We start from the raw sequence: 16,843 nt of genomic DNA, 5'->3' as shown, positions 1-16,843 counted from the left end.
AAATGATAACCTCATTGTGGGTTCCAATTGTGATTTCTCATACGTCCTAGAGGATGCTGGGGATGCTTTAAGAACCATGGGGTATAGACGGGATCCGCAGGAGACATGGGCACACTATAAGACTTTGAATGGGTGTGAACTGGCTCCTCCCTCTATGCCCCTCCTCCATACTCCAGTTAGATTCTGTGCCCAGCGAGACTGGATGCACACTGTGTAGATCTCCAGAGTTTCTCAGGGAAAATACTTTATTAGGTTTATTAGTTCCAGGAAGACCTGCTGGCAACAGGCTCCCTGCATTGTGGGACTGAGGGAGAGAGGCAGACCTACTTCTTAAGAGTTCAAGGGCTCTGCTTCTTAGGCTACTGGACACCATTAGCTCCAGAGGGTTCGATCACTTGGTACGCCTAGCTGCTTGTTCCCGGAACCGTGCCATCACCCCCCCTCACAGAGCCAGAAGATTGAAGCCGGGTGAGTATGAGAAGATCTGAAGACTTCAGTGACGGCAGAAGACGGCGTTTGAGGTACCGCGCAGCGGGCACGCTGCGCGCCATGCTCCCACACTGATCACGGCACTGCAGGGTGGAGGGTGCAGGGGGGAGCCCTGGGCAGCATGGGGGACCTCAAACTGCACTGGCATAGATTATAACAGTGCCCAGGCGCTTGTAAAGGGACCCCCGCCAGTATAAAGAATTTGAGCGGGACTGAAGCACGCCATATTGTGGGCGGGGCTTAGCCGCATAGCTCTGACCAGCGCCATTATTCTCTTCACAGAACGCTGCAGAGACGCTGGCCCTGACCTTCACACTGCTGTGAAAGTAACAGGGTGCAGAAGGGGGGGCAGCACTAGTGATTGGTGATTTATTATATCTATAAAAAGCGCTAGCAGGTCTGGGCAGTCTTGTTACTGACTTCAGTACCGGGATAGGCGCTGGGTGTGAGCTGGCAGAACTCTCTCTGTGTCTCTGTGGCAGGCTTTATTGTGGGTCTGTCTCCTATAGCCCCAGTGTGGTTGTGGCTGTCGGTACGTGTGTGTGTCGACATGTCTGAGGCTGAATGCTCTTCCCAGGAGGAGGTTGGTGTGGGGACAGACAGTTCTGTGAGAGTGACAGTGTCAGCACTGCCGACGGATGATTGGGTCAATATGTTAAGTGTTTTAAACGCAAATGTGACTAAGTTGGCCAAGTGATTTGATAAATCAGAGTCTAACAACCAGACATGGAGGAAATCCATGGAAGATGCTTTGTCACAGGCCCAGACCCCTTCGGGGTCACAGAACCGTGCTTTTACCCAGATAGCAGATACAGATACCGACACAGACTCTGATTCCAGTGTCGACTATAGTGATGCCAGATTACATCCAAAACTGGCTTAGAGTATTCAGTACATGATTGTGGTGATAAAAGACGTCTTACATATCACTGAGGACCCTGCTGTTCCTGATACTAGGGTCTGTATGTTTAAAGGAAAAAAACCTGAGGTAACATTTCCTCCCTCTCATGAACTGAACGCACTTTTTGAAAAAGCTTGGGAAAATCCTGACAAAAAGATTCATATTCCCAAAAGAATTCCAATGGCATATCCGTTCCCCTCTGGGGACAGGGAAAAGGTGGGAGTCAATCCCCACGGTAGACAAAGCTTTATCGCGTCTATCCAAAAAGGTAGCGCTTCTGTCCTCAGACACGGCAGCCCTAAAGGATTCTGCGGATCGTAAGCAGGAAAATACCCTGAAATCCATTTATGTCACTACAGGGTTGCTACTCATGCCTGCCGTTGCTTCGGCTTGGGTGAGTAGCGCTATTGAAAAGTGGGCAGATAACTTGTCCTCTGAGGTAGATACCCTAGACAGGGATAGTGTGATTTTGACTTTGGGTCACATCAAGGACGCTGCAGCATATTTAAAGGAAGCTGTAAGGGATATTGGCCTTTTGGGATCAAGGGCCAATGCCATGGCAGTTTCAGCAAGGAGAGCATTGTGGATTCATCAATGGAATGCTAATGCTGACTAAGAAGGCAATGGAGTCTCTACCGTTTAACGGTAAGGTCTTGTTTGGTGACGGCCTCACTGACCTGGTGTCTACGGCTACCGCGGGTAAGTCATCTTTTTTACCTTATGTTCCTGCACAGCAGAAGAAATCTCCTCACTATCAGATGCAGTCCTTTCGGCCCAACAAATTCAAAAAAAGGACGTGGGTCCTCCTTTCTTGCTGTGACGGGGAGAGGAAGGGGAAAAAGGTCACAGGCTGTGGCAAGTTCCCAGGAGCAGAAGCCCTCCCCGGCTTCTACCAAATCCACCGCATGACGCTGGGGCTCCTCTGCAGGAATCAGCTCCAGTGGGGGCACATCTCAAACTCTTCAGTCAGGTCTGGGTGCGCTCGGACCTGGATCCTTGGATAGTAGACATAGTAGTCAAGGGTACAAGTTAGAGTTTCAGGACGTGCCTCCTCACCGATTTTTCAAATCGGCCTTGCCAGCTTCTCTTCCATAAAGGGAGATAGTAAGTGCTGCGATACTAAAGTTGTGTCAAAATCAAGTGATTGTCACGGTACCCCCGTCTCAACAGGGGGAAGGTTTTTATTCGAGCCTGTTCGAGGTCCCGAAGCCGGATGCCTCAGTCAGACAGATTCTAAACCTAAAATCCCTCAATTTCTTTCTGAAAAGTTTCAAGTTCAAGATGGAGTCTCTATGAGCAGTGATCTCCAGTCTGGAGGAGGGGGATTTTATGGTGTCGGTCGACATAAAAGATGCCTGCTTACATGTCCCCATATATCCTCCACATCAGGCTTACCCGAGATTTGCTTTGCAGGATTGTCATTACCAATTTCAGACGTTGCCGTTTGGTGAAAATCCTCGGAGCCGTGGACAGACCAAAGTAATGGCGGAAATGATGGTTCTCCTGCGAAAGCAGGGAATCACAATTTTCCCGTACTTGGACAATCTCCTCATAAAGGCGAGGTCCAAGGAGCTATTGTTGAAGAATGTTGCTCTTTCACTGACTATTTTGCAACAGCACGGTTGGCTCCTAAATTTGCCAAAATCACAGTTGGATCCAACGACACGGCTGTCGTTCCTGCGTATGATTCTGGATACAGAATTGCAGAGAGTTTTTCTTCCAGTGGAAAAAGCTCTGGAAATACAGAACATGGTAAAACAGGTTCTGAAACCGGCAAAGGTATCAGTTCTTCACTGCACTCGGTTGCTGGGGAAGATGGTGGCGGCCTACGAGGCCATTCCGTATGGCAGGTTCCATGCCAGGGTGTTTCAGTGGAACCTGCTGGACCAGTGGTCTCACCTGGACATGCACCGGAGAATAATTCTATCTCCCAGGACCAGAATTTCCTTCTGTGGTGGCTGCACAGTTCTCACCTTCTGGAGGGACGCAGGTTTGAGATTCAGGATTGGATTCTGGTGACCACGGATGCAAGCCTCCGAGGCTGGGGAGAAGTCACACAGGGAAGAAACTTTCAGGTAAAGTGGTCAAGCCAGGAAGCTTGTCTACACAAACATTCTGGAATTAAGAGCCATCCACAACGGCATACTGCAAGCAGAACATCTTCGAGGTCTGCCGGTCTTGATTCAGTCAGACGTGACAGCAGTGGCGTACATAAACCGCCAAGGCGGAACAAAGAGCAGAGCGGCGATGGCAGAGGCCACAAAGATTCTTCGCTGGGCGGAAAAACATGCCAGCGCTCTGGCAGCGGTCTTCATTCCAGGAGTGGACAACTGGGAAGCAGACTTCCTCAGCAGACACGATCTACATCCAGGAGAGTGGGGTCTTCATCAAGAGGTCTTTTCAGACATGACAAGTCGTTGGGGAGTTCCTCAAGTAGACATGATGGCGTCCCGCCTCAACAAGAAACTTCAGAGATATTGTTCCAGGTCAAGGGACCCTCAGGCGATAGCGGTGGACGCCCTAGTGACACCGTGGGTGTTTCAGTCGGTCTATGTGTTCCCTCCACTTCCACTCATTCCAGAGGTGATAAAAATTATCACCAAGAACAAGGGTTCAGGCGATCCTCGTTGTTCCAGACTGGCCAAAAAGGGCCTGGTATCCAGATCTTCAGGAGTTGCTCATAGAAGATCCCTGGCCTCCTCCTCTTCGGTAGGACCTGTTACAACAGGGGCAGTGCGTGTATCAGGACTTACCGTGGCTGCGTTTGACGGCATGGCGGTTGAGCGCCAAATCCTAGCCCGAAAAGAAGTAACGGCAAAGCATTACCACCGTATTTGGAGGAAATGTGTCTTGGTGTGAATCCAAGAAGGCTCTTACGGAAGAATTTCACCTGAGGCGTTTGCTCCATTTCCTACAAGCAGGTGTGGATGCGGGCCTAAAGTTAGGCTCTATTAAAGTACAGATTTCGTCCTTGTCGATCTTTTTTGAACAAGAATTGGCCTCCCTTTCAGAAGTTCAGACCTTCGTAAAAGGCGTGCTGCACATCCAACCTCCCTTTGTGCCCCCAGTGGCACCATGAGACCTTAATGTGGTGTTGCAATTCATGCAATCACATTGGTTTGAACCTTTGCGCAAGGTTGAGTTAAAATTCCTTACTTGGAAAGTGGTCATGTTGTTGGCCTTGGCATCTGCAAGGAGAGTGTCTGAGTTGGCGGCTTTGTCTCACAAAAGCCCCTATTTGATTTTCCATGCTGATGGAGCGGAGATGAGAACTCGTCAGCAATTTCTGCTGAAAGTAGTTTCGTCATTTCATGTGAACCAGCCAATTGTGGTGCCAGTGGCTACTGACGCCTTGGCGGAGTCAAAGTCTCTCGATGTGGTCAGAGCTTTGAAGATCTATGTCGCCAGAACGGCGCAGATTAGGAAAACAGAGGCTCTGTTTGTCCTGTGGGCTCCCAACAAGATTGGGGCTCCTGCTTCTAAGCAGACTATTGCGCGCTGGATTTGTAATACGATTCAGCAGGCTCATTCTACGGCAGGAGGAGGTTTTACAAGTTTGATACCCTGGCTGAGGAGGACCTCTTGTTTGGTCAATCGGTGCTGCAGAGTCATCCGCACTCTCCCGCCCGTTCTAGAGCTTTGGTATAAACCCCATGGTTCTTGAAGCATCCCCAGCATCCTCTAGGACGTATGAGAAAATAGGATTTTAATACCTACCGGTAAATCCTTTTCTCTTAGTCCGTAGAGGATGCTGGGCGCCCGTCCCAGTGCGGGCTGTATCTGCAGTTTGGTTATAGTTACGTTCATGTTGCGTTGAGTTCAGTCAATCTGTGACTGTTGTTGGTCATGCCGTTGCATGCGTTGTTGAATGCCATGTTAGTGGTGTGAGCTGGTATGTATCTCACCTTAGTTAAATTAATTAAATAAATCCTTTTCCTCAAAATGTCCGTCTCCCTGGGCACAGTTCCTATAACTGGAGTCTGGAGGAGGGGCATAGAGGGAGGAGCCAGTTCACACCCATTCAAAGTCTTATAGTGTGCCCATGTTTCTGCGGATCCCGTCTATACCCCATGGTTCTTGAAGCATCCCCAGCATCCTCTACAGACTAAGAGAAAAGGATTTACCAGTAGGTATTAAAATCCTATTTTTGGAAGGTTTACGATCCAACCGTGCTGTTGAAGCACCGTCAGGGAAAGTGCAATGTTCTGCACTAGTTTCTCCCTGGATCTCGCTTTTATGAGATCGTCCAAGTATGGGATGACTTAGACTCCTTTCTTGCGAAGAAGAACCATTATCTCCACCATCACCTTGGTGAATATTCTTGGAGCCGTGGAGAGCCCGAAAGGCAATGTTTGGAACTGGTAGTGGCAGTCCTGCACCGCAAACCTCAGGTATGCCTGATGCGGCGGGTAGATGGGAACATGTAAATAAGCATCTTTGATGTCCATCGATACCAGAAATTCCTATTCCTCCAAACTGGAGATCACCGCTCTCAGGGATTCCATCTTGAATTTGAACCTTTTCAAATAAAGGTTCAGAGTCTTTAGGTTTAAAATCGGTCTGACCGAGCCATCTGGTTTCGGCACTACAAACAGGCTTGAATAAAATCCTTTTTCCTGTTGTGACACAGGAACTAAGGAAATTACGTTGTCTTGACATAATTTCTGTATTGCGTTCAGCACTTTTGCTCTGTCCTGAAAAGAAGCTGGTAAGGCTGATCTGAAAAATCGGCATGGGGAAGGTCCTGAAATTCCAATTTGTACCCTTGGGATACTATCTGCATTACCCAAGGATCCAGATCTGAGTGAACCCAGGCCTGGCTTAAAGACAGTAGACGTGCCCCCACCCGATCTTACTCCCGCAGAGGAGCCCCAGCATCATGCTGAGGTTTTAGCAGAAGTAGCTGTTGACTTCTGCTCCTGCGAGCCTGATGGTGTTGTAGATTTTTTTTACCTCTTCCTGCGAAGAAGGGGGTACCCTTTGCCTTTTTGGACTTGTTGGGCCGAAAGGATTGCATTGTATGAGAATGAAATCCTTTCCTAGGTGGAGCAGCTGCGGAAGGCAGAAATGCTGACTTGCCTGTGAGGGCCTCTCCATTGTAAGGAAGCGCCTCAATATTCTTTTTTGATTCCGCATCAGCATTCCATTGGCAGATCCACAGCGCCCTGCAGACTGAAATCGCCATAGCGGAGGATCTTGAACTCGGCAACCCAATATCCTTCATAGGTTCAACTAAGTAACCTGCAGCATCTTTGATATGGCCGAAAGTTAGGACTATTTCATCCCTGTTAACTGTGTCTTTGTTAACAAGCAAGTTGTCAGACCATTTTTCCACAGCATTACCTACCCACGCACAAGCAATGGTGGGCCTGAGCACCGGTCCGTTAGCCGTATATATGGATTTTAGGGTTGTTTCTAATTTACGGTCAGCTGGATCTTTTAATGAGGCTGAACCAGGGGCAGGCAAAACAATTTTCTTAGACAGCCGAGAAACTGAGGTGTCTATCATTGGGGGTGTCTCCCATTTTTGCCTGTCTTCCTCAGGGAAAGTGTACGCTACACGTATCCTTCTGGGTAGGTTAAATTTCTTCTCTGGGTTAGCCCAGGATTCTTCAAAGAACGCATTCAAATCCTTTGAAGGAGGAAAAGTCACAACCTGCTTTTTATTTAATTTAATATAATCCTTTTCCTCTGGGACCAGTGTTGTTTCAGGAAACTCCAACACTTCCTTTATAGCAACAATCATACATTGTATGCTTTTGGCTAATTTGGGGTCTACCCCTCTCAAATCCCCAGTGTCGACGTCAGAGTCGGAATCTGTGTCTGTGTCCCCTTGCATTATCTGGGCCAGAGACCTTTCTGGGAACTGGATGGGACCCGAGTGGATGATATGGAGGGATCAGTAAACAGTGCATCCTCCACAGACTGCCTCCAATATTTAGTCTGTTGTTCAGACTCAGAGAATTTCTTTGCAAGCATTGACATATTCTTTTGCAACATTCTTACCCACTCCGGCTCCTTCTGAGAGGGAAGGGCCACCATATTACCCTCTTGTGCATCTAAAATGGGTTCTTCCTGGGAAGAATTCCCCTCAGTGTCTGACATGTTACAAATAGTACACACACACACACACACACACACACACACACACACACACACCCCTATCACACAGGGGAGCTATTGGGGACAGACCCACACTAAAGTCTGTCAGAGAGATACAGAGTGATCTGCCAGTCCACACACTGCGCCTTATTGTGAATTGTGGAAATATTACCCACTTACAGCGCATTTATCAATAATAGGCCCACAGACCTAATTATAATGAACACTCTCTGCCCCTTCTATAACACCCTGTACTTCTGTTAGCGTTGTCGTGAAGAGAAACAGCGTTCAGGAGCTTCACACTGGAGTTTCTGCAGGAGAAAATGGCACCCAGTGAGTGTTCTGGCAAGTCTGAGGAGAAGCCCCGCCCTTCAGCCTCAGAAATTTAATATTTATACTGGCTGGGGATGGCACATCAGCGGCTGTACATGTATGTACCCTTTTTGCCAGTGAGAGTAAGGTTTCAAAACATGCCCTCAGAGCGCGCGCACCCCCCTCCCCCGCGCGCTCTGCACACTTGTGCCGAGAGACATGGCGCGCGCTGCGCGTGTACCTGTATGCCGCCAACGATGACCGGAGGATCCCCTCTCTGCAGGACTCCGATAATATACTCACCAGCCTTCTGACTTCTGGCTCAGTTAGGGGGTGGCGGCAGTGCTGTGGGAGTGAACGCTGGCCAGGCTTGGGCCGTGTTCAGTACCCTTCAGTGGAAGCAGTACCATTAACTGAGAAGTTGGTTCCTACTTTCCCCCCTAAGTCCCACGAAGCAGGGAAGCTGTTGCCAGCAGCTTCCCTGTAAAATAAAAAAACCTAAGAAAGTCTTTTTCCAGCAAAGCTCTGTAGAGCTCCACTAGTGTGCATCCAGTCTCCTGGGCACATTTTCTAAACTGAGGTCTGGAGGAGGGGTATAGAGGGAGGAGCCAGTTCACACTGTTGAAAAGTCTTAAAGTGCCGAAGGCTCCTGCGGAACAGTCTATACCCCATGGTACTAAAATGGATCCCAGCATCCTCTAGGACGTGATACGCAACTTTGCTTCTCATTACCTGCACTATCATAATGGTGAAGCAGCAAACCACAGAATTCTGTCACTCTTTCCACCTTAATGAAAAGGAATTGAAATGCACTGCAAGTTTTGTCTCAGTGCTAACAAGACCTTATGAATTACATCTGAGTTATACTGACGATCACAAGCGGACTTCTGCCTAACTGGAGTGATTAGCTGTGTATTAGTCAAAATGTGAGTGTACCGTAGATATTTTATACATTTACTTATTAAAGATTATACAGTAGGACAATGTATTAAAGAAAAGGCTACAGGTTTGTTTCCCTTACAAGGCAGGATCTAGAACCACTACCCTCTTTACAGAGGGGATTCCTATAAAAAATAAGAATTTACTTACCGATAATTCTATTTCTCGGAGTCCGTAGTGGATGCTGGGGTTCCTGAAAGGACCATGGGGAACAGCGGCTCCGCAGGAGACAGGGCACAAAAGTAAAGCTTTTACAGGTCAGGTGGTGTGCACTGGCTCCTCCCCCTATGACCCTCCTCCAGACTCCAGTTAGGTACTGTGCCCGGACGAGCGTACACAATAAGGGAGGATTTTGAATCCCGGGTAAGACTCATACCAGCCACACCAATCACACCGTACAACTTGTGATCTAAACCAGGTTAACAGTATGATAACAGAGGAGCCTCTGAAAGATGGCTTCCTAAACAATAACCCGAATTAGTTAACAATAACTATGTACAAGTATTGCAGATAATCCGCACTTGGGATGGGCGCCCAGCATCCACTACGGACTCCGAGAAATAGAATTATCGGTAAGTAAATTCTTATTTTCTCTATCGTCCTAAGTGGATGCTGGGGTTCCTGAAAGGACCATGGGGATTATACCAAAGCTCCCAAACGGGCGGGAGAGTGCGGATGACTCTGCAGCACCGAATGAGAGAACTCCAGGTCCTCCTTTGCCAGGGTATCAAATTTGTAAAAATTTACAAACGTGTTCTCCCCTGACCACGTAGCTGCTCGGCAGAGTTGTAATGCCGAGACCCCTCGGGCAGCCGCCCAAGATGAGCCCACCTTCCTTGCGGAATGGGCCTTAACAGATTTAGGCTGTGGCAGGCCTGCCACAGAATGTACAAGTTGAATTTTGTTACAAATCCAACGAGCAATCGACTGCTTAGAAGCAGGTGCACCCAACTTGTTGGGTGCATACAGTATAAACAGCGAGTCAGATTTTCTGACTCCAGCCGTCCTTTAAATGTATATTTTTAAGGCTCTGACAACGTCCAACAACTTGGAGTCCTTCAAGTCGTCTGTAGCCGCAGGCACTACAATAGGCTGGTTCAGGTGAAACGCTGATACCACCTTAGGGAGAAAATGCGGACGCGTCCGCAGCTCTGCCCTATGTCGAATGGAAAATTAAATAAGGGCTTTTATAAAACAAAGCCGCCAGTTCAGATACTCTCCCGGCCGAAGCCAGGGCCAGTAACATAGTCACTTTCCATGTGAGATATTTCAAATCCACATTCTTTAGTGGTTCAAACCAATTGGATTTGAGGAAATCTAAAACTACATTTAGATCCCACGGTGCCACCTTAGGCACCACAGGAGGCTGTATATGCAGTACTCCTTTGATAAAAATCTGGACCTCAGGGACTGAGGCCAATTCTTTTTGGAAGAATATTGATAGGGCCGAAATTTGAACCTTAATAGATCCCAATTTGAGACCCATAGACAATCCTGATTGCAGGAAATGTAGGAAAACGACCCAGTTGAAATTCCTCCATCGGAGCACTCCGCTGCTCGCACCACGCAACATATTTTCGCCAAATACGGCGATAATGCTTCGCGGTGACTTCCTTCCTTGCCTTTATCAAGGTAGGAATGCCTTCTTCTGGAATGCCTTTTCCTTTTAGGATCTGGCATTCAAACGCCATGCCGTCAAACGCAGCCGCGGTAAGTCTTGAAAAAGACAAGGACCCTGCTGAAGCAGGTCCCTTCTCAGAAGTAGAGGCCACGGATCGTCCGTGACCATCTCTTGAAGTTCCGGGTACCAAGTCCTTCTTGGCCAATCCGGAGCCACTAGTCTTACTCCTCTTTGCCGTATAATCCTCAATACCTTTGGTATGAGAGGCAGAGGAGGAAACACATATACGGACTGGTACACCCAAAGTGTTACCAACGCGTCCACAGCTATTGCCTGCGGATCTCTTGACCTGGCGCAATAACTGTCCAGTGTCTTGTTGAGGCAAGACGCCATCATGTCCACCATTGGTTTTACCCAACGGTTTAATAGCATGTGGAAAACTTCTGGATGAAGTACCCACTCTCCCGGGTGAAGGTCGTGTCTGCTGAGGAAGTCTGCTTCCCAGTTGTCCACGCCCGGGATGAATACTGCTGACAGTGCTATCACGTGATTCTCCGCCCAGCGAAGGATCCTGGCAGCTTCTGCCATTCTGTTTCTTGTGCCGCCCTGTCTGTTTACATGGGCGACTGCCGTGATGTTGTCCGACTGGATCAACACCGGTCTTCCTTGAAGCAGAGGTTCCGCCTGGCTTAGAGCATTGTAGATTGCTCTTAGTTCCAGAATGCTTATGTGAAGAGACTTTTTCAGGCTCGACCACACTCCCTGGAAATTTCTTCCCTGTGTGACTGCTCCCCAGCCTCTCAGGCTGGCATCCGTGGTCACCAGGATCCAATCCTGCATGCCGAATCTGCGGCCCTCCAATAGATGAGCCTCCTGCAACCACCACAGAAGGGATACCCTTGTCCTCGGCGACAGGGTTATCCGCAGGTGCATCTGAAGATGCGACCCTGACCATTTGTCCAACAGATCCCTTTGCATGGAATCTGCCGAAAGGGATTGCTTCGTAAGAAGCTACCATTTTTTCCCAGGACTCTTGTGCATTGATGTACAGACACCTTTCCTGGTTTTAGGAGGTTCCTGACCAGGTCAGATAACTCCTTGGCTTTTTCTTCGGGAAGAAAAACCTTTTTCTGAACTGTGTCCAGAATCATCCCCAGGAACAGCAGACGAGTTGTCGGCATTAATTTGGATTTTGGAATATTCAGAATCCATCCGTGCTGCTTTAGCACCTCTTGAGATAGTGCTAAACCCATCTCTAGCTGTTCTCTGGACCTTGTCCTTATTAGGAGATCGTCCAAGTATGGGATAATTAATACGCCTTTTCTTCGAAGAAGAAATATTATCTCGGCCATTACCTTTGTAAAGACCCGAGGTGCCGTGGACAAACCAAACGGCAGCGTCTGAAACTGATAGTGACAGTTTTGTACAACGAACCTGAGGTACCCCTGGTGTGAGGGGTAATTGGAACGTGGAGATACGCATCCTTGATGTCCAAGGATACCATAAAGTCCCCTTCTTCCAGGTTCGCTATCACTGCTCTGAGTGACTCCATCTTGAACTTGAACTTCTTTATGTACAGGTTCAAGGACTTCAGATTTAGAATAGGCCTTACCGAGCCATCCGGCTTCGGTACCACAAAAAGAGTGGAATAATACCCCTTCCCTTGTTGTAGAAGAGGTACCTTGACTATCACCTGCTGAGAATACAGCTTGTGAATGGCTTCCAAAACCGTCTCCCTTTCTGAGGGGGACGTTGGTAAAGCCGACTTCAGGAAACGGCGAGGTGGCTCTGTCTCTAATTTCAACCTGTACCCCTGAGATATTATCTGCAGGATCCAGGGATTTACCTGCGAGTGAGCCCACTGCGCGCTGTAATTTTTGAGACGACCGCCTACCGCCCCCAAGTCCGCTTGCGAAGCCCCAGCGTCATGCTGAGGCTTTTGTAGAAGCCGGGGAGGGCTTCTGTTCCTGGGAAGGAGCTGCCTGTTGCTGTCTCTTCCCTCGTCCTCTGCCTCGTGGCAGATATGAATAGCCCTTTGCTCTCTTATTTTTAAAGGAACGAAAAGGCTGCGGTTGAAAAGTCGGTGCCTTTTTCTGTTGGGGAGTGACTTGAGGTAGAAAAGTGGATTTCCCGGCCGTAGCCGTGGCCACCAAATCCGATAGACCGACCCCAAATAACTCCTCTACGCATCGCCTGTCCACTGTCGTGTCCATAAAGCTCTTCTGGCCGAAATGGACATAGCACTTACCCGTGATGCCAGTGTGCAGATATCTCTCTGTGCATCACGCATATAAAGAAATGCATCCTTTATTTGTTCTAACGACAGTAAAATATTGTCCCCGTCCAGGGTATCAATATTTTCGATCAGGGACTCTGACCAAACTACCCCAGCACTGCACATCCAGGCAGTCGCAATAGCTGGTCGTAGTATAACACCTGCATGTGTGTATATACCTTTTTGGATATTTTCCATCCTCCTATCTGATGGATCTTTAAGTGCGGCCGTCTCAGGAGAGGGTAACGCCACTTGTTTTGATAAGCGTGTTAGCGCTTTGTCCACCCTAGGAGGTGTTTCCCAGCGCTCCCTAACCTCTGGCGGGAAAGGGTATAAAGCCAATAACTTCTTTGAAATTAGCAGTTTTTTATCGGGGCACCCCACGCTTCATCACACACGTCATTTAATTCTTCTGATTCGGTAAAAACTACTGGTAGTTTTTTCACACCCCACATAATACCCTGTTTAGTGGTACCTGTAGTATCAGCTAAATGTAACATCTCCTTTATTGCCAAAATCATATAACGTGTGGCCCTACTGGAAAATACGGTTGATTCGTCACCTTCACCACCGGAATCAGTGCCTGTGTCTGGGTCTGTGTCGACCGACTGAGGCAAGGGGCGTTTTACAGCCCCTGACGGTGTTTGAGGCGCCTGGACAGGCACTAATTGAGTGTCCGGCCGCCTCATGTCGGCAAACGACTGCTTAAGCGAGTTGACGCTATCCCGTAATTCCACAAATAAAGGCATCCATTCTGGTGTCGACCCCCTAGGAGGTGACATCCTCATATTTGGCAATTGCTCCGCCTCCACACCAATAACGTCCTCATACATGTCGACACACACGTACCGACACACAGCAGACACACAGGGAATGCTCTATACGAAGACAGGACCCACTAGCCCTTTGGGGAGACAGAGGGAGAGTCTGCCAGCACACACCAAAAAACGCTATATATGACAGGGATAGCCTTATGATTAAGTGCTCCCTTATAGCTGCTTTTATATTGATATATTGCCATTTATTTTGCCCCCCCTCTCTGTTATACCCTGTTTCTGTAGTGCAGTGCAGGGGAGAGACCTGGGAGCCTTCCTGACCAGCGGAGCTGTGACAGAAAATGGCGCCGTGTGCTGAGGAGATAGGCCCCGCCCCTTTTCCGGCGGGCTCGTCTCCCGCTATTTAGTACATTTAGGCAGGGGTAAATATCTCCATATAGCCTCTGGGGCTATATGTGAGGTATTTTTAGCCTTTTTAAAGGTTTTCATTTGCCTCCCAGGGCGCCCCCCTCCCAGCGCCCTGCACCCTCAGTGACTGCCGTGTGAAGTGTGCTGAGAGGAAAATGGCGCACAGCTGCAGTGCTGTGCGCTACCTTAAGAAGACTGCAGGAGTCTTCAGCCGCCGATTCTGGACCTCTTCTTGCTTCAGCATCTGTGAGGGGGCCGGCGGCGTGGCTCCGGTGACCATCCAGGCTGTACCTGTGATCGTCCCTCTGGAGCTTCATGTCCAGTAGCCAAGAAGCCAATCCATCCTGCACGCAGGTGAGTTCACTTCTTCTCCCCTCTGTCCCTCGTTGCAGTGATCCTGTTGCCAGCAGGAATCACTGTAAAATAAAAAAACCTAAGCTAAACTCTCTAAGCAGCTCTTTATGAGAGCCACCTAGAATTGCACCCTTCTCGGCCGGGCACAAAAATCTAACTGGAGTCTGGAGGAGGGTCATAGGGGGAGGAGCCAGTGCACACCACCTGACCTGTAAAAGCTTTACTTTTGTGCCCTGTCTCCTGCGGAGCCGCTGTTCCCCATGGTCCTTTCAGGAACCCCAGCATCCACTTAGGACGATAGAGAAATATATACTTTTTTTTATTTTATTATGTAGTTATTCACCCTCATGCCACTGTGGAGAAGATATGAAATAGTCTGTCACTCCTGTTTTATATATGTTGAAGTATTGACATACAATAAATAATCTGATGTCAACGTTAATGTCATGTGATTCATCAGAGGCAAGGCTATAACCCGAGCAGGTCAGTGGTTGCTTCTCCAGGTTCCCTGAACTTAATGCAGAAGAAACTATAGGCACAACAAACAAATGTAACCCGTCTTATTTTTCTGGTGTATGTAAGACACTGCACATAAAAGGAGACAAAAAGACATGTTGGACAGTCAACACACTGAGCAACATTTTACATCAGTACGAGATCCCAGTGTGCGAAATACAGACGCTGGGATCCCGAAGTTTAACATACAGACGGGTGAGTTAAGGGTGTTCTATCCTTTCCCCACCCCCCTACACTCAACCTAACCCTAACCTCCCACCTTTGTACCTAACCTCTCCCCGAAGGTGCATAAACCTAACCCCCCATCCTCGCTGCCTAAACCTAACCCTCCTGCCCCATAGCCTAACCCTCCGAGGGGGGGGGGGGCTAACCCTAACCCCCCCCCCCCCCCCCCCCCACCAGAACACAGCCTAAACCTAACCCCCGTGCGGCTTACCTCTGCAGCGGTGTGGCACCTCCACGTTCGAGATCTCGACACCGGGATGTTGCCCCCTTTCTGAATTCAGACTAGTGTCAGGATCCTGGCGTCAGTATTCTGACAGCAAGGATCCTGACTGTTTTTCTTTGGAGGAGCAATACAATATTAACACAGGAAAAGGCGTGTTGATAAGTAAAGCTTAAAAACCTTCTGCTTCATGCTTTGTTGCTTGTAGAGCAATGATTCTCAGTCCTCCGCTCACGTTTTCCAGAACACCTAGCAGGTGCACAGGTGTATTCATTACTCACTGATACATTAAAAGATCCACAGCTGGAGCTCATTATTTCACTTGCAATTCTGTTAGGAGACCTGGAAAACATGAACTGTTTGGTATCTGGAGGACCGAGTTTGAGAAGCAATATTTTAATAAGGCCAGTAAAGCTTACTTGAATTCACAAGAGAAATACCTTTACGAGAGTGATGACAAATATCAGAGGTTGAGGGTCTTTCTGCATAGAATCTAGGTCCGGAAACCCGAGGGAATGGTCATGAAGCTGTGCAATTCCTCCGCAGCAATGCCTTTGACCTTCACGGGGGTCCTGTCCTGCAGCAATCTGCCGCAAACTGCGAGACACTTGTGGGTATTCGATGACATGCTGAAAAGGCAATTGGCATTTCCATAGGTGAGAATTCAGTGCCCTAAATGCAGTCTACAGGAAACCTTGCTAATCTACTTGATGCTCATTAGGTTTCTCACAACATTTGAGGTAATGGACCATTCATCAAGGTCTGGCAAATGATACAAAATGTGAGCAATCTGATAAAGCCCGTCTTATTTTCACAAAGAAAATTACTAGGATTTCTCTGCATATTAAATTGTCAATACACCATCGAGCAGCACTAAAGGAAACGTCATTTAAAAGGGGGGAAATAAACACAGGGCAGAGCAGACATATCCAGATCTGCTTACTGTAATGTTCCTTTTATTTCTCTGACGTCCTACTGGATGCTGGGTACTCCGTAAGGACCATGGGGAATAGACGGGATCCGCAGGAGACTGGGCACTCTTAAAAGAAAGATTAGGTACTATATCTGGTGTGCACTGGCTCCTCCCTCTATGCCCCTCCTCCAGACCTCAGTTAGAATATGTGCCCGGCCAGAACTGGATGCACCTAGTGGGCTCTCCTGAGCTTACTAGAAAAGAAAGTATTTGTTAGGTTTTTTTATTTTCAGTGAGATCTACTGGCAACAGACTCACTGCTACGAGGGACTGAGGGGAGAGAAGCAAACCTACCTGCTTGCAGCTAGCTTGTGCTTCTAAGGCTACTGGACACCATTAGCTCCAGAGGGATCGAACACAGGGCCCGACCTCGATCGTCCGTTCCCGGAGCCGCGCCGCCGTCCCCCTTGCAGAGCCAGAAGACGGAAGAACCAGGAGAAAATCGGCGGCTGAAGACTCCGGTCTTCAATAAGGTAGCGCACAGCACTGCAGCTGTGCGCCATTGCTCCCACAGCACACCACACGCTCTGGTCACTGGTGGGTGCAGGGCGCTGGGGGGGGGGGGGGGGGGGGGAGGGGGGGGGGGGCTGGGCTGCAATATGTATACCTTTTTGGCAAAATGCACATAATACAGTTATAAACTGTATATGTGCCTAATCCCCCGCCATAAATATAAAAAAAAGCGGGAGAAGCCCGCCGCTGAAGGGGCGGGGCTATCTTCCTCAGCACAGC

At 48.6% G+C, this 16,843-nt stretch overlaps 1 protein-coding gene across 3 annotated transcripts in view; it reads right to left on the bottom strand.

The window, feature by feature from the left end:
- Positions 1–16,843, bottom strand: part of AIP (aryl hydrocarbon receptor interacting protein) — a 141,157-nt gene that overhangs the window by 50,116 nt on the left and 74,198 nt on the right. For 2 of the 3 annotated variants that reach the window (XM_063958525.1, XM_063958524.1), the window contains exon 3: positions 15,579–15,767. The exons of the other annotated variant lie outside the window; for it this stretch is intronic. In XM_063958525.1, the coding sequence (XP_063814595.1) occupies positions 15,579–15,767 (189 nt within the window). The remainder of the gene's footprint in view (positions 1–15,578; positions 15,768–16,843) is intronic. 3 annotated transcript variants of the gene reach the window in all.

The sequence above is a fragment of the Pseudophryne corroboree genome, chromosome 3, assembly GCF_028390025.1.
Source record: "Pseudophryne corroboree isolate aPseCor3 chromosome 3, aPseCor3.hap2, whole genome shotgun sequence".
Taxonomy (NCBI): Eukaryota; Metazoa; Chordata; class Amphibia; order Anura; family Myobatrachidae; genus Pseudophryne; species Pseudophryne corroboree.
This window is presented reverse-complemented; position numbering and strand designations above follow the sequence as displayed.